Source organism: Centruroides vittatus, unplaced genomic scaffold (genome assembly GCF_030686945.1).
Source record: "Centruroides vittatus isolate TY-2023 unplaced genomic scaffold, ASM3068694v2 contig_202, whole genome shotgun sequence".
Taxonomy (NCBI): domain Eukaryota; kingdom Metazoa; phylum Arthropoda; class Arachnida; order Scorpiones; family Buthidae; genus Centruroides; species Centruroides vittatus.
Genome location: NW_027121249.1, coordinates 528767 through 547550, shown reverse-complemented (window position 1 = coordinate 547550; position 18784 = coordinate 528767). Strand labels below are relative to the sequence as shown.

At 31.7% G+C, this 18784-nt stretch overlaps 1 protein-coding gene across 1 annotated transcript; it reads right to left on the bottom strand.

The window, feature by feature from the left end:
* Window positions 1-16528: 16528 nt before the first annotated feature.
* On the bottom strand, window positions 16529-17383 carry LOC136970568 (zinc finger MYM-type protein 5-like). Its single transcript, XM_067265016.1, has one exon. It carries the CDS (start codon window positions 17381-17383, stop codon window positions 16529-16531), a length of 855 nt encoding a protein of 284 aa, XP_067121117.1.
* Between the last annotated feature and the right edge of the window lie 1401 nt (window positions 17384-18784).

The window sequence follows — 18784 nt, the reverse complement described above, 5'->3', positions numbered from 1 at the left end:
AAGTCGCGTACACAGCGAAACACGTAGCATAAAGAAAATGTGTGTATATAAAAGGTATGAGAATATTCCAATTCTCATTAATCATTTCAACAAATTCCCAAAGTTCTTGATGTTTATTTATTAATGCATTAATCTTATCCGATGAGACGTTTAATTCAAAAAAGCTCTTCTTTCGTACAATCATTTCAATCAGTTCAATAGACAGATTCATTAGTCTTTTTGCCAAAATATAAAATAATATTGTGCATATCACGACGTATGATATAATATGTCCCGCAGCATATAAAAACCATAAAGAGTGAATGAAAGCACAGATTAATGCTTCTGCATCCGTACCATTCTGTTTCTTTATTATGGCAAAGAAAACAACACCGGTCATTACAACGAGATTAATTGATATAAAGAATAAAACAGAAATAAAACATATCAAATAGATTTGTATCTGGTCAATTATTTTCCATTCTTCTTCGTAACTGCTAATTACACAATGAAGTGAAATCTTGCTTCTTCTCAGAATGCTAAATTGACCAGCGAAATAAATGGATACGAAAGCGCAGGCAACTGCAGCCGGATAAGCGTAATCGTTGTACATATGAATTACGCGTAAAACATACAAATTCATGTCGTATAATCTGATAATAAAAAGTAATGCCACCGTCCACAAAAATATCTCGATAATATTGGCATACATATTGAATATTGTCGGAAGAAATCTGTGTTTTTCCGATTTCTTCGTATTTGACATGCATCTGCATTGAGTACAAAAGTCCAATCCGTACACTTTTGCAGAATTTAAAATCGGTGATAGAGTATATCCTAAGCATAACATTTTGTTCGACATTATTCTCGTTGGAAATGTGTGTTTTTGCATACACTAACGATATTTACTCATGCGAATCAGTATGAAAAGTAGTGAGAATTATAGAACTTGTGATGTTTCTGTCTCTAATGATAAAGCGTGTTTAATACAGTTGGATGAGAAAGTCAGTTACGTAGGCCATTTGAAATAACAATGTGATCGTCGGTTTGCTTAAGGTCTCTTCACTTAGTGATGCGACTTTCGCTGTAGCTGAGCGTGTACAGTTACACTGTATTGTAAAAGATAACTTTGCACACGTAGATATCGCGTGGAAAGTTATCTTTTACAATATGATGTAAGTGTACACGCTCAACTACATAGTTTCAAGTAATTACACGGAATTGAGTTTACTTTTTCTAATTGAAAATGCTTAAAATTATTGCAATTTTTATCATAAGATATTAAATTTTCTAAATTAATTCTGAATATTTAATTCTATATAATGCATTGTGCCATTATTGATTTATGGTTATTGATTGATTTAAATCGATAAGTCATTTATATTCTGTGGATAATTGGCAAACTTTCCAAGAGTATTATGTAAAACGCAATTTCTTTTATTAGTTTAGAACAATAAAGAAAAAATTTAGTACATCTGTACACTAAGTAAAAATATTTGAAACGTTGTTTCTCGTCTATTGTTTCCCTCCTTGAATTGCATGTAATGAAAAAATATACCAAAATTTTACATGCAGTTATGTTGATATAGTTATAGAATCATCAAATTAATTAATCTAATAATTGCGGTATTTGAACTTTAATTAATTACGAAATTATAATTACTTGATTATATATTTAAAGAGCTGCTATAACGTTATTCTGAATTACACATTTTAAATTATTAGCATAAACGAAAATATGTACTTTTAGATGTTACATAAATTTGTATCATGAATTTAGTTTTTACATGTTAATTCGAAATTAATAATTATGTCGAAATATATATTTTTGTTTATTTAGACTTGTGTAGATAACATTAATTTAATTACAAATTTGTTTTGCGTTGATAAAACAAGCCAATGTGACACAAAGGTGAAAGACAAGGGGTGAGTAGCTTAGGACAATTTTCTAAAAACATCTGATCTATTGGGCGAGTGGAAAAAACACCGGTAGTTGGTTGTGGTTCTTGTCTGGACAACGTGCTGGCAAAGTGGAATTTTCTGGCTATTCACGTTAGTAACAATTGAATATAGACCTGTTTTATGAACGACCTCTCGGAAGCCCCACCAGTGGCTAAGAGGTTCTGTTCCCTGAACACTGGGAGTTCGGTCGTGTGTTCGTGCCTCGCTTAGGACGAACGGGTCACGTGGTGGTTTTTGGGTTTTCTCCACGACTGTATCGCCCGAATATAGGTAAATTATTTCCAGGAAGACCTCCCGGAAGGCATTATTTTTCGCTTATTAACGAATGTAAAAAATATACTAAACATGTTAAACAGCAATTCTGTCAAACTTTACTACGAAGCGCCATCGCAAAGCAGCTCATGGCCGACATGACAAGTCCCCTCGGAGGGAATTTTCCTACGGCAGATCGCTCACGTGTCGCGTTTCAGTATACAATTAAACCAATTTGTTCCTTAATCATTTGTTTGAAACGTGAAGAAAACAATGAAATTTTCAAGCTACCAGGTCGTTTCCAGCAATCTACAAGGATTTAGTAACTTTATTCACTTGGCTTTTGGTTGCTTTTTGTATTGTACTGTATTGCGCATTTTTGCTTAATATTAATGGCTGGAAATAAATAAAGAGTTATCCTATAAGTTTCTTTAATTTCTACCTGGTTTTCACAATTTAAATTTTATGTTTGGGTAGTGGTTTACCAGTTAAGTTAATTGGGTTTGAGGCTGCCCAGAATTTATATTATATACATATATATAACCTATGCAGTTAATGTTGCATTTTTAACTGCGAGACAATTGTATCTCGTAAAATATATTTACACGTTTATGATGTTATGCTCTATTACTATTTAACGTTCCAATATCCTGCAATGTTTTAACATGAAAATCCACTGAATGTGTTAATGCCTACAGAATGTGTAAATAATCTGCGAATAACGCCAAGAAAATATAAATTTTTAAAACATTCAGTAACATTCACAGGAAAACATCGCGATTTATTAAACGAAATTTACAAAAATATACACAGCCAAATGAATTTCTTGATCATAATTAGTACATTTTATTTAATTCTTGTGTTATTTTCTTATTTTCTAAATATTTCTTTATGTAAAACTCAACTTATCTGAGTGAAAGGAGGAAATATGGAACATAATCCATTCGTCACAAGAAAATACGATAAATACTTAAGTGTAATTACCGTGTTAACTTATTTTAACAAGAAATCTTACTTAATTTCTGAAAAACCAATTTAAGAATTCATTATTTTGTTTTTTGCAACTAACACGTGGCACGTCTGAGCTTTGGCATCGTGGGTGTTGCTGAAATTTTAACACGTTTAATACATCTCTTCAACTATTGCATGGTGAAGTAACACGTGTCGATGAGTTGTGGTTTACGAGCAATCATTGTTTAAACTTTTTTCTGTACTTTATTAAATGATAATTTCCATCAGCCGTTTTTTTACAAAGAAACTGATCTTTATTTATGTTGTGTACGGTTCCTCTCTCTCTCATTTGTCGAAATCGGTCCAGGGGACCTATTCTGAGTAGTATCGTTAAGCTAACGAATACAATAGAAAACCAGTTCCTATCGGAGCCACGTGATTCGCGTTTAATCAACTGTGAAAATGCTATTCCGAGCCGTACGTTTTGTTTTCGGTGCCGATAGCCACGTGCGATAACTAAGCTTTTGTTATCGGTCACTCTCGAGCTGACGTTAGGAACGTAACGAAAGTGAAAACAACATGGCGTCTTTTCGTGTAAGAATGATTTTACTTCACGAGCAATTGGAGAGAGGGGACAGAAGTAACACCGATTAAATTTAATACTCTTTCTTCAACTTCAGTTAATTTTTGATTAACTGAAGGCCCACCTCCTGTTTGAAACGTTGATGTTTTTTATTTGTGAGGCCTTACTTTTAATGTTTACTTTCCAGTCACTCCATGTCCATGCAAATAATATTTACATTTAATAAGTTGTATTGCATTTGACATTTAATCATAATACTAATTCTAATTTGGTTATAAGGTTTATAGAAGTAGAACTTGTGGCAAAATTAAGTTTCTCATTTTATTCTTAATGAATGAATTAAAAAATACATTAATTACATGAAGTTATATAGAAATATACAAAGAAACTTAGACATACTTTGTATAATTGTAAAATGTTAGCATTATGTAATAACTATCTATACATGAATTATAATTTTTAAAAACAAATATTTGCTTAACGGATGGGCTGACAAAATAGACCCAGTAATAGACCCAGACATTTTAAAACAAAACAAAACTATATCACTAGCGCTAGTACACGACAATGCTAAAAGCACGTGCTTCGCTTAGAAAATGGCGGGTTGCAGTCACGTGACAAAATACAATGTTAACTAAACTGTGATTGGTTAAAGCGTAATAGCTATCGATAGCATGGAACCCAGACGCATCTCGACCGACTACCCGTAGCGAAACCCACTTAACGTGGAGCACAGAATAGCGATTTGTCTAAGGTTCGTTAACTGCCTTTCGCTAAGGGGACTTATCGAATGTCCCGTGTATCGCTCTTGTTCAGTTATCGGAAAGGCTCAGAATAGGTTCCCAGGACTTGCTGGTTCTGATAAGACATGATTTATTGTGCTCTGTGTTTTAGTGCTTTTGCAACGGATAACATTGGATTACCTTGTGCCCCAGAGTATAGTCACATTTTACTAGTCACACCATACAATTTCGTATGTCACTCATATCTGTTAATTGGGGGAGTTAGCGCTATTTAAACTTTCATTATTTTGTCGGCTTAGCGGGTAGGAAACTAATCTCTTGGGGGTAGTTTTACGCAGGGGTAGGGGGCGTATTAGTTTTAATAAGGGGGTGGAGGTGGTTTAGCTATTACGTGCGCAAACGGCCGTTTTTAGTCCATCCCATTAGATAAAATAAGGAATTTTTAAATTTTCAATTTTAACCGTTGTAATCGTTTTTTTAGCGATTGCCAATGGATATTAACGGTTCTTAATCCTGAGTTAGGCGCAACATCGCCTAACTCAGGGTTAAGAACCTCTCGTGGTGTCTGGTGCACAGGGAACATTTGTTGGCAAATTTCAAAAATCAATTTTGTAAAAATCATAGTTTTTTTGTGGTTTTGTGATGTTAGATGTTTGTGAAAATTTGTTTTTGAAGTCCTAATGAACAAAAGTAGTCAAAATATATCGGTTTTATTTATTTATAACGAAAACAAAAAAAGTATTACGTTTTAGGAATTTTTCAGGAAAAAATCGTCAACTTTACAAGCGTTTTTTACAAACTGTAAACAAGTCTGTTTCTAAGCACTGATTCGCTTTCTTGTATGTGTCTTTTAACTGTCGCAAGTAATAAATGTTTTGTTTCAAATTCCGGAGTCAAAAATATTTCAGTATTTCCAAAAATACACCTCTAAAATTCTACAGCAACTAGAAGTAAAAGGGCAGATTATTGGCAGATAACATAGATAATAACCAATTACAGTGTTGTTTTGTCCAATTAATTGTTTGTCTGTTTTTTACAAACAAGAGACAAGTCGCTCCAAAATTTATTAGACGATCACCATTTACTTTGATGTTCCAGAACAATTTTATAGACAGCTGGACCTTCCTTTTTAGGCTACTCAACTGCCTACTTTTTAAAAAGTTCCTTTAAAAAACACAGAAAAACCAATAAAGTTAAAAAATCTTTAAAATTGGTATTGTAATCTTACGACATCTTCTTTAAGTCATCCTTATCCCGTCAAGATCTCGGCTTCTTTTATCCACTGAGAATTAGCGCTGTTTAATGTAGATTACGCCGATATATCCCTCTGGTGACGAATTTAAATTTAAATTTTGTTTAATTTTCGTCAGATGAATAAATATATTTTTTACAAACAAGAGACAAGTCGCTCCAAAATTTATTAGACGATCACCATTTACTCTGATGTTCCATGTTTGTTTGTTATTAGATCTACAGGTGAATGATTCATTCACCTGCGAAACAATTGCTGAAAAAATTCCCGCAAAATGCCACTCACCCTCAGATTACCACTTTCAATTATGTTAACCTCTTAACAGTGGAACAGTCAGACGCGGCACTACCACTTAGTTGTGGAGAAGAAGCGTGGAAAATTTTTTAAGAATTTTCACACGCGTTTTTCTTGTTTCTGTTTAGGAAAAAAAAATTTAAACAGTTACGTCTAGTAAAGAAAAAATCGTTCTTTATTGTCATATAAATTTTTATATATGAATTTTTTTCGCGGTAATTTTTCGCAAAATTTTTTTTTTCAAATTTATATTAAATTCTTTTTTTGATTTTACATCCGTTACGATTTTTCCAAAAGTTTTGAATTTATTTTCAATTTTATATACTTTTTTAAAGTTTTAGGCATTTAAGTCATGACGATTTTTTTCAACCTGCGAATCAAATTCAAGAAAATGTAATTGACAGTTAATGAATTTCATCCACAACAATAAAAGACGTAAAGGTTGTTATGATTACAACTATGTCGCCTGGCGGTCTTTCCCCCCAGACTGAAATGTGGGTGAACGTCGTCTTGTGTTCTACTTTCTGTAGTAGTGACGTAATCATTTTAAATAAAAGAACATTTCAGTATATTTTATATTTAAAATTTTAAAATTCATTGTTCAAATTCACACTGAAATATTAATACGATTCAAAATATTAGCATTTGTTAAATAAACTTATTTTACATATAATAAATTTAAATAAATTAAACTTTAAAAATCAACTAAACAATAAAAAAATGTAGAAATATTTTTATATTCATCTTCACAATTATAACATATGTTATCGTCATTGACCGATATTTAATTTTAAAAACAATTTTCATCATTGGCATGCATCAGAAATAAAAGCATAACTTCCCTAAAACACTTCACTGACAGGGTCCGCTTCACTCTGAAAAAGCTGACAGTTTTATGTCAGAAATCCAATGTGTGACCTACTTTCTCTAACATAGTAAAACAAACTAAGTTACAGTACAACAATACACATAAACACAAATAAATTAGTAGCCCAATAATACATACCTTCATTTATATCCACATGTTATATCCAAAGGTCAGTTCTCCCAAACTGTCGAAAAATAAATTATTTTCAACTTTTTTTTCTGAATTTAGAACTAATTCACAGTAAACTTTACGCCTTAAAATATCCATTGCAATCAACGCAAAATGTATGAATCCACGTAATAAAAAATTATCGCAGTGAACTTCGAAAAAACGAGAAACACAGAAACATTAAACCGCACTTTACGAGATCTGGCACAAACTGATCATATACAATAGACAAAACGAAAATGCTCTTGTCCAATGTCATCAGGTGACAAAAAGTTTCTAAATAAACGCTAAAAGTTTTAAAGAATTCTTCCACAAAAACCGATGAATTTAATTAATACACAATAACTAAATCTGTTTAATAAAGATTAATCATTTTCCATTATAATTATGCAAATTAGATATAAAAAAGATCATTGCGCAAATTCTCCTGCGAACCATGAATGACTCTTACGTCACCCTGGATTGAAGTTTTCCTGAAAAATACTAAAAATTTTATATAATTATTTTACTAATCCAGTCAAATTTAAATAATATAAAATGTCTAGATCTGTTTAATAAAGATTAGTAATGTACTATCACTAATATGCAAATTAGATATGACAAAGATCAATGTGGGAAAACTCCCGCCAAGATAAAAATAGCTTTCGGTCACGTGATCACCAAGAAATGCGAAGAAATATGTCTAAAATTTAATGTTTGTGTACAAATTAATAAATTTTAACTAATGTCATCGTTCAAAATTTAATGTTTCTGTAAAAATTAGTAAATTGTAACAAATTTCATCAAAGAAAACAGAATAATTTTCGGCTTATAAAAACTCTACAATAAATGATTATTTCTTCGAAAGAAGTCGATATGCACGAATAAATAATAAATATGTAATAATGCTTTCATCCATTTTAAGTAGATATTGTAAAAATTAAGCTATTTAATTTGTTTGGCTTTTATAATTTAGGTTCCGAATATTTTACTGTGAAATTCCATTCAGTAAGCAGAAACAAAGACAAGCTATTAATTATAAACAGGACAATAGAATAATTTTTACGTAAATTGAGTGTAAATACAGAAAAAAAACGAATTATATCAAAGATGGGACGAATAAGCTGACATCCCTCGAACAGAGCTCATATACTCATTGTCATTTTCAGCCTGGTTCCCACTTCGACTGTTTTATCTTGGTAAAATGTTAATTTTTCAAAATAAAAGTACTTTGTTCTTAGTGAAGAAAGACAAAAGTATCGAAATATAATATTGAGAATTAAAAGTATTGATGTATGTCTATATTAGAAATGTATATTTTATTCCGATATTAGAAATAATATCACGAGAAAAACATTAGATATATGAAATACGGCCATAAAACAATTTCTTTCTGTCAAATAAATTACGGATTAAACAGGTTTCTTTAGAAAAATTTAATCGCGAATAACTGACTTTAAATATACAGAAGATACAGTATGCTTGTTATGTGATAGTATCTGCGTTTACAAATTAACAGAATTTTCCGTTTTTTACACATTATTATGCTATAATCTAGGAAACTATGTTTAATACACATGACATACTAAAGAAAGGGTAAGAAAGGAACATCAGTCCTTGTAACTAATGTATTATTGAAAGTTTCATTCATATAGATAATTAATTTTATCAAGATACATTTTTCCAGAAGAAAATTATCGATATTTTTCGTAAATATAAGTAAATTTTATTATAATTTAGATAAAAACTCATTTTTTCCCCACGCATGGCTTCTTTCCCCTCCCTCTTACTCCTATACTTGGAACATTCCATTTCATAATTTGATGTAATAATAACGTTTAAAATGATTCTAAATAAAATATTGACACTTAAAGTAGGTTAATATATATTGTCACGAGTCTCAGGTGTATTCATAAAAATGTAATAATCGATACAATAATACTTTCTCACATGCTCCATGTGTTAAAGTTTGCAGCTGTAATTGAAGGTAATATATAAAGAAATAAAATGTTTATATTATCAATAGTTATAAAAGATATCTTATTTTCACGTAGAAAAAAAAAGAAGACAGAAGAAACAGACAATCACACGATATGTCTATCCAGGACATTCTATAATTGATTTCAAATTTCTAATGACGACATACATGAATATTTTTGTGTGTGTGAATATTATATTTCGATACTTTTATGTTTCTTCACTAATAACATCTTAAGACTAACTTTTTACCAAGATAACACAGTCGAAGTGGGAACCAGGCTGAAAATGACAATGAGTATATGAGCTCTGTTCGAGGGATGTCAGCTTATTCGTCCCATCTTTGATATAATTCGTTTTTTTTCTATATTTACACTTAATTTACGTAAAAATTATTCTATTGTCCTGTTTATAATTAATAGCTTGTCTTTGTTTCTGCTTACTGAATGGAATTTCACAGTAAAATATTCGGAACCTAAATTATAAAAGCCAAACAAATTAAATAGCTTAATTTTTACAATATCTACTTAAAATGGATGAAAGCATTATTACATATTTATTATTTATTCGTGCATATCGACTTCTTTCGAAGAAATAATCATTTATTGTAGAGTTTTTATAAGCCGAAAATTATTCTGTTTTCTTTGATGAAATTTGTTACAATTTACTAATTTTTACAGAAACATTAAATTTTGAACGATGACATTAGTTAAAATTTATTAATTTGTACACAAACATTAAATTTTAGACATATTTCTTCGCATTTCTTGGTGATCACGTGACCGAAAGCTATTTTTATCTTGGTGGGAGTTTTCCCACATTGATCTTTGTCATATCTAATTTGCATATTAGTGATAGTACATTACTAATCTTTATTAAACAGATCTAGACATTTTATATTATTTAAATTTGACTGGATTAGTAAAATAATTATATAAATTTTTTAGTATTTTTCAGGAAAACTTCAATCCAGGGTGACGTAAGAGTCATTCATGGTTCGCAGGAGAATTTGCGCAATGATCTTTTTTATATCTAATTTGCATAATTATAATGGAAAATGATTAATCTTTATTAAACAGATTTAGTTATTGTGTATTAATTAAATTTATCGGTTTTTGTGGAAGAATTCTTTAAAACTTTTAGCGTTTATTTAGAAATTTTTTGTCACCTGATGACATTGGACAAGAGCATTTTCGTTTTGTCTATTGTATATGATCAGTTTGCGCCAGATCTCGTAAAGTGCGGTTTAATGTTTCTGTGTTTCTCGTTTTTTCGAAGTTCACTGCGATAATTTTTTATTACGTGGATTCATACATTTTGCGTTGTTTTTAACGGATAAAAGGTGGAAATTTTACTCTGAATATAGAACTTGTTTTTCAGAATATGCTACTTTACAAAAAGAAAAGTTGAAATAATTTATTTTCGACAATTTGCGAGAACTGATCTTTGTTTGAATGTAAATGAAGGCATGTAAATTTATTTGTGCATATAATTATCTAGTTCTAATTTCGAAACATTCATGGTATTTAGTGTTTATAAGCGTGTTATTTAGACATGTCTACCAATTTAGTGCTAAAACGTAGAACTACGTCAAAGAAGAATACAAACTTTAATTAGCAAGTAGTCCCTTTATTAGAAAACTAATTTGTTGGTAGATTTTTTTACATTTAAAGTGTAATTAGATGAAACTAAATGGATGTGAACATAGAAAGTAGAATTTGGCAAGACTAATAGATAAACCTATTATTACATATTACTCGAACAGAAAAATTTATACATGAAGAATTTTGTTTTGATAATTATGGCCTAGGGTTTATGTCAAAAATATTTTTCAGTTATATTTGTAATTACAGTTACAAATTATCTAAAATTCAGCTTGATATAATAATATATCATTCGAATAGTAATGGCGCTTAAATATTTATAGGATTAATTGAAGTTTTCGAATATTGTTTGAGGAAACTGAGGAAGGCAAGAGTATCGACAGTTGTATAATGAACTAAATTTAAGTAAATTAGTTGACTTTGTATGTTTCGATGTAGTTTTTTATAATATTACGATATACGAGCTTTCGATTTTGTAAATTGTATTATACTAAAAAATAAAGTTTTTCGTTATTCTTCTACTTAATGATGTATTTATAATGTTTCTGAACTAAATAATACTTATTAAATTGAAATCCAAGCTTTACAAAGTACTATGAATATTAGAGAAGACCGTTTTACTATAAACTACTACGTTATACTACAGCTTACTCTAATGTTGATTCCACAAAAAGTAGGTCAGACAAGGACTGTTAGACTAATGACGTAGGCTGTTTACTTTTTCCGGTTGCATTGGTGCTCTCCCGATAGCATCATTTACAGAAGTCACACCTACTTTTTTCTGACGCGAGCCAATTAGGAATATTAATTTTTTTAACCAATCAGATGACGGCGGGAAATTTAAATTCGATTTATGTCGATAGATGGCCGTCTAAAATTTCATATTTATTTTAATTTTCTCTCTTTTATTGTAATTTCTCGAGAACTAAAAGATATTCCAAAACAAAGTTGGAGAACCCAACTACTCGTGAAAATTCTACGACTTCACGAAATGGTCCAGGTATTTTATAAGAATTTTTTAACGACTATAGTCGTCCTTCACCACTGCCACTCGATCGCCTTGGACGACTATTCTCGTCCTTCACTGTTAAGAAGGTGTAAACAATCGCTGTAAAATCGCTTGTTTTAATCGTTTTTCACATCTAATTTGCTAATGAAAATTGCTTTGACAGTATTTAGACGAATAAACATGTTCTCAAAACCGTTTAGCAATAAATATTCTCGGGAAACTCCACCTATCAACTTTTAATACTAAGTCTATGGGAGACCTTCTTGCCGTTAATGTAGTTTTAAAAAAATTTTTTTATGCACCTTTTATGCTCTCATTGGTCATTTCTATCATGACTGACTCGATATCAGGCAACGAAAGTTCTTTCAGTACCCTAACTCAGCTCTCCGCCCCCTCGGTTATTCAACTAATTAAACTTCCTCTGTTAGCCATGTGGGGTACCACGGTTAATTTCGAACTTCGGTGCGATTCTTTTTCAACGTTTTTGTAACGGTTTCTCGCAGTGCAACTTTAATTGTTGCACTTGTATTTTTTTTATTTCATTGCTGGGTTGCAACCGATTGTTGAAATCAAATTGTTTTAAACGGCTTTTCTTAGTATTTTTAAAATTTAGTTTTGATTGTAATTATTATTTCCTTACTTCTTAGGTGTTTTGTTTTTAGTTTTTCAGGCTTTAGTTAAGTTACCAAATTGGAGTCGGTCTACGTGTTTAGGTTTAGGCTGGTGGAGTTCTAACTGGTTCTCTTTAATTTTTGCCTGCATTTTATTCAATGGTAACTGGTAACCCCGAGTTTCATTAACGAGGCCAGACCCTTACTGTTCTTGATGATCTCAAAGGCTATTAAGCATCCAAACAGCAGTGGGAAGCTGGTACCAAAGAACATTCTAAGTACAGTACAGTACAAAGTTTATAACATTGTCGCCCATAGAGGTGTTCGATTAGCCGGCCATATTCTTTGTATGGAGAACAATAAAATCCCTAAGACAGCTATAAAATGGGTTCTTCATGCGCCAAAAAAATCACAAGGACGCCTCAGGAATACTTGGAATAGAACTTTTCTTGCAGATCTGAAGATAATCAATATGACTTGGGAAGAAGCTGAACTCCTCGCTCATGATCGTTTCGATGAAGATAATTGCTGCGCGTATGCTACTTAGCATAGGAGGAACTACTACTATACTACTACTACTACTCAGGGCCGGATTAACCCATTTTGGGCCTAAGACATTTTTTCCTACCGGGCCCCCTCCCTCTCCCACAAGAAATAATGCACACAAAAAATATAAAACAAAACTAAATACAGTAATACCTCTACATACGAACGCTTCAGCATACGAAATTTTCAGTATACGACATGAAATTCGAACATATTTTTGCTCCACGGTACGAACAAAAGCTCACCATACGACGTTACATTAGTTCGCAGCGCCACTGTCATGATCACGTGTTCTTTCTGATTGTGACTGTGACCGATTTTATTGAAAAGAAACATCCCGAAAAGGTTCACACTGGCCGCATTGCTGCTCAGTTTAATGACATTTGCCTAAGTCATTTTAGAAACATTTTAAAAAGTAGGCAAAGCCAAACCTCTTTGGATAGATATTTTACCAAGCGACCTCTATCCAGTGAAGGAGAGAAAGCAAAAAGAGGTGAATAAAAAATTTTAAAAATATATAAAACAGAAAAGATTAAAAAAAATTAGTGTTAAGTTATTTTTAGTTCTTGATACATTATGTTATGTAAGTTAAGTTTTAGTATCATTTCCCTTCTCCCTCTTTTCCGCCACCAGTTTACACCTCCATCGTCGTCTATCCTCAAAGGTAAAGTGCAAATAAAGCTACATTTTTTTATCAATTGTTATTCCATTATGGTTATTTATACATTTACAACTATAAAACGCATTTTTCAGTGTTTTCCTTACTAAAGTTATTTTTTTCAATGTACTACTTAGCATTAATTTGAGTGTTTTTTTCGTGTTGGAACGGATTATTTGGTTTTACATGTAATCATATGAGGAAAAATGATTCACCTTACGACATTTTCATGATAGTTTAAGAACGGATTAATTTCGTATTCTGAGGTACTACTGTAATGTGAAAAACTAAAACAAATCTTAAATTTTTATTAATAAAAAATATTTAATATACAACAAAAATTTTAGTTTTTCTAGAAAAGTTTGAACAGTTTGTTTATAAATTTAAAAAAATTGAAATTTATTTTATTAAATGTCTAACAAAAGTTATCTTTATGCTAATTAGTCTTTTATATTAATTTCTTATTGCTTTTAGTATTTAACGCTATATTAATTCTCTATAAAATGTGTTTTTGGTATGTATTTTGGAGTGTCTAGAACGAATTAATTGGATTTACATTGATTCATATGGAAATAATTGCCTCGGTTTTCATTGGTTTCGAATTTCGCCGATTGTTTTCGGACGGATTATCGACGAAAACCGAGGTATCACTGTATTTATATACTTACTTTTTTAAACTATCTTGGCTTTTATTTAAATTATTTTTTTCATTATTCAATTTACCTCTCATGGGTAAAATATTATATTATTTAAATATTAACAAAAAAGGTTAAATTAAACAATTGATATTTTAAGGTAATATTGTTATTGTATAAAAGCATTAAGATTAGAGATAAGATAATTAGCATAAAGATAAAAGCAATGGAATTGTTCGGCTAGACACGCGGGGTCTTATCTTGTAGAAGCTAGTTGGACACGAGCTTCTAGCCTACATCGCCCTATGGTAAAGTGTGACGTAATTGTCATGTAATAGTAGTTGTATGCGCTTATGATGATCTTATCGAGGGAATAATGCCTTCCGGGAATTCCGTTTAAGGGTTACTGGCCCCTATTCAGGCGTTACAGACGTGGAGAAAACCCGGAAAACTTCACGTGGCCAGCCCGCCCTGGCAAAGCGCGAACCCATGACTGAACTCCCAGTGTTCAGGAGACGGAACCGTTGGCCAATGGTGGGCCGTCGCGGGGTAATATTCACACAACGAGAAATAACGCCACACTGCGCCGGAAAACGCGTGGGTCGCCCTTTGTTTTCGCAAAATTAGCAGCGAGGTCACTTGAGCACGCTGACGAAATCCGAGGCAATCGACGAAAACAGACAAATTTTTCGCGAAAAAATCGACGATAACCGAAGTCAACAAAAACCGAGGTATTACTGTTTAAATAAACTTTATTTAAAAATTCAGTTTTCTAGTCTTTAATTCAGCAATTATTTCATCATAATTAATATTATCCAAAGCATTTTGTTTGATGTATAAAACAGCTAAAGAATTTAATTTTGATTCATTCAGTGAGTTTCGTAAATAATTTTTTACACGTTTTAATACTGAGAATGACCTTTCACCAGATGCATTTGATATAGGCAAAGTTAAATATATTCGTAATAATATCTCTGTATTTGGAAATGTTGACACTATTTTTGTGCTATTTATAAATTGCAGCATATCAGATGGCAACGTTAAATTTTGGCTTTTGCAAATTAATTTAAATTGCAACAATTCCTCGTCCAATTCTTCAGTATCAATGTCGCCACTGTACCATTTTTTTAGCAATGCGGTATTAATTGATACGTCCTCGTCGTCAGCTATGTTTGTATGAAGAGTTTTAAAAATTTCATCAATATCTTTGTAACTTTTGCTTCTAACTTTTAATTCAAGAGATATTTTATCACAAATTACGTAGAAACAATTTCGCTTAAACATTTCTTGGTTCTGACAAAAACTTACATTTCCCTCATCATTATAAGCATCATCAAAGAAACGTTTTCTTTTTTGGGACCTTTTTCCAAAATCACAATACACTTTTATTTCTGACGTGCTTAATGCCTCTGCTTCTATTTCCAGAAATGAACTTCTTAAACTATTAACGTAATCATATAAATTGTCAAAAATATTTACTGCAAAAGATAGTGGCAAAGTAGGATTTTGTAAGGATTGACTGCTTGCATTTATTCTGGGAAGAATTTTATCCCAAATAACTGTTAACAAAATGAATTCTAAAGTATTCATTTTGTTTGCTATTTTTCGTGATTCTTCTTTAACAGAACATTTCTGAGATTCGTCTAAAGATATTTCAAGAAGAGCACTTTTTATTTGGTCGAACCCAAAGCGAATTGCCTTAACTGCATCAGCTCTACAAGACCATCTCGTAATACATAACTTTTTTACTGTGAAATGTTTATTATTTGCGGCAAAAGCTTTTTCTAAAATGTTCCACCTATACGTAGAAGCCGAAAAAAGGTATAAATGATTTCCAGTAAATTAAAATATGTTATTGCCTGCAAGCATGATTCACTAGCACTATTTATTACTAGATTTAATGAATGCGAAGCACAAGGAACGTAATGGGCTGTTTCACTATGTCTTTTAATGCGGTTTTGGAGCCCATTATATTTGCCGGACATATTTGCTGCATTATCGTAGCTTTGTCCTTTACAATTACTAATATCAAGTCCTAATTTTGCAATATTCTGTAAAAGTTCATTTTCTAATGATTCCCCCGAGTGAGAATAAATGGGAATAAATCCAAAAAATCTCTGGATTGGGGTTCTATCTTCTGATAAATAGCGCAATATAAAAGTTAATTGGTCTACATGTGTTATATCAGGAGTAGAGTCAATTATTATAGAAAAATATTTGGCAGCTTTAACTTCTGACACAAATGTTTCTAACATTTTCTCGTTCAATATTTCAATAAATTCATCACAAATAGTCGAAGAAAGATAACTCACGTTGCCTCTTCCAGCTGATCCATATTGTTTTATATGCGATGCTAAAAACTCATCAAATTCTGCCAAATATTCTAGAGCTCCAATGTAATTCCCGTTTTGACATTCAGAAAAGAGTTCATTAGAGCCACGAAATGCCAGAGAATTTTTAGCTAAAAATTTTATTGTTGCTACTACCCGCAGCAGTACTTTTCTCCAGTATTTTTTTTTCTAAATACTTTTTTTCAACTATAGTATCTACACGTCCCTCAACTGAATTTCTTCCTATCAAAATTTCAATAGAATGCCTATGATCAGTAGAACGTTCATGTTTTTTTACTCTTACATTTACATTTTTCCAGTCCGAGAAGCCTTCTGTAAAAGCGGTTCTTCTGATCGCAAATATCTTGCAAACATAGCAGTAAATTGCTTTACTTCTTGGGCTACACACTAACCATTCTCGCTCAATTTTTTCACCGTTTGCCTTGTTACGAGTAAAAATATTTTTCTTTAATGTCCGAGTTACAGTTTTTCCACCTTCTGTCACTACTTTTTTAGCGGTGTGTACAAGAGAAATATTTGACGATGGTTTATTTTTAAGCAAATAATGTTGCATGTCTGTTGTTAAATTTAAAGGCCATAATGAAATGTCCAAATTGTCAAAAACTAAAATATCATTAACGATATTGGATCTACCTTCTATATTTTGTATTTCTACTTCATTAATTGCATTTTCGTTTTTCTTCTCAACCTCTGGTATGTTTTTGGCTTCTATATTTTTCATTTCAACTACTTCAATTATATTTTCATTGTTTTCTGTCTTTTCTATTTGTACTTCTTGATTTTCACTGTTTCCAGAATATTCACCAACGTCCTTTTCTTCAGGCTCAACTTCCACATTGATATTGTCTACTTTTGTATGAATAAAATATTTTAGCAGAGCGTTTCTATGTTTATTTGCTTCTTCCTCCAACTTCTTCTTACACTTTCTTTTCTCAGAACCCGAAGCGTGATGATAATTCATTTTCTCTAATATATTAAAATTTATCATTTAACAAGCTCAAATAATAAAAATTATAAAATTAGAGTAGACCCCCTATAACACGGGTTCATATAAGACGGATTCGTATAACACGCTAAAAGAGGCTCGTACCAGATAACACGGTAAAAGAATGAGTCAGATTGTCATGGCCGACTCCTGTCTCAACAGGATTGGTCGAATCTGGACCAATAGTGGACATTGTACAAACCGTTGAGTTTAAACAAGCAGCGGACCTACTAAAAAACATTTATTATTCAACAGCCATAAAAATTATATTTCTATTAATGACGTCTCCAAAGTTCAGTGAATTTTTCGCAGAATAACTTATCGGGAAACACGCGTCCGCCGTTCGATGAGCCGCTCCGCGACGAAAACAAGCTTAAGCATGGGCGTGTTCGAACGGTGCGCACTCGGTAAGTATTCCTACAATTTTTTGTTTATAGCATAGTTTATATGGATTATTTCCAAAAAATTATACGTGTTTTGGAAATGTTCGAGTCAAATTAGTCTAGAATCGATTAATTTTATGGAAGAAAACCTTTCAAACAGCCGTACCCACTAAACTGCACGAGTGCCCGGCTCATATATTTGTAAAATCTAAGTGACTCGTACAACACGGAATTCATATAACACGGAACGTATCTACCGTGTTATACGGTTGTCTACTGTATTATAATAATGGTAAATGACCTACCTCTGAACCTCAACTTGCTTTACAGTAGAAAAGTAAAGAATTCAAAATTCACACTTGCAGCGAACTTCACACTATTCAACAAAATTCACACTGTTAAACACTAGGGGCGCCCCTAGCTACTATTTAAATTAACAATATAAATATTATTGTTACAGAATGACTCTGCTGCTACTAGATTTACAGACATTGCCAAAATCGTTCACAAGGTCACCCCAGCGATGATTTTCAGCTTTTATTCAGTATAATTGAGTATATTATTATTTTTATTTGCAATAAGAATTTATTATTTATAAATGCCCATTAGGGGGCGTCCCGGGCGGCTAGTTTAACAATATTTCGCAGGATGTTAGAATACGTATAGTTAATATTATTCTTATCGCTATAAAAAAATTCGAAATTATCGGAAGAATTACTTTCAATAAGAAGAAACATAAGAACATATTTTCTTTAGATTTTAGAATTCATAATAACGATATAAAAAGCAATATGTTTTTATTTATTTGTTTATTATATACAGTTGTCCAACAGAAAAGTAAACTATCTTATTTACAAATCTTTTCAAAATACAGTAGACAGTTCGACCGGGCCCTTCAAAACACCGGGCCCTAGACATTTGCCTCATTTGTCTATTCGATGATCCGGCCCTGTTACTACTACTACTACTACTACTACTACTAGGTTTTAGACAG

Excerpts from the sequence above, each read along its gene's own strand:
- LOC136970568 (XM_067265016.1), bottom strand. The coding sequence starts at position 17,383 with ATGAATTATCATCACGCTTCGGGTTCTGAGAAAAGAAAGTGTAAGAAG.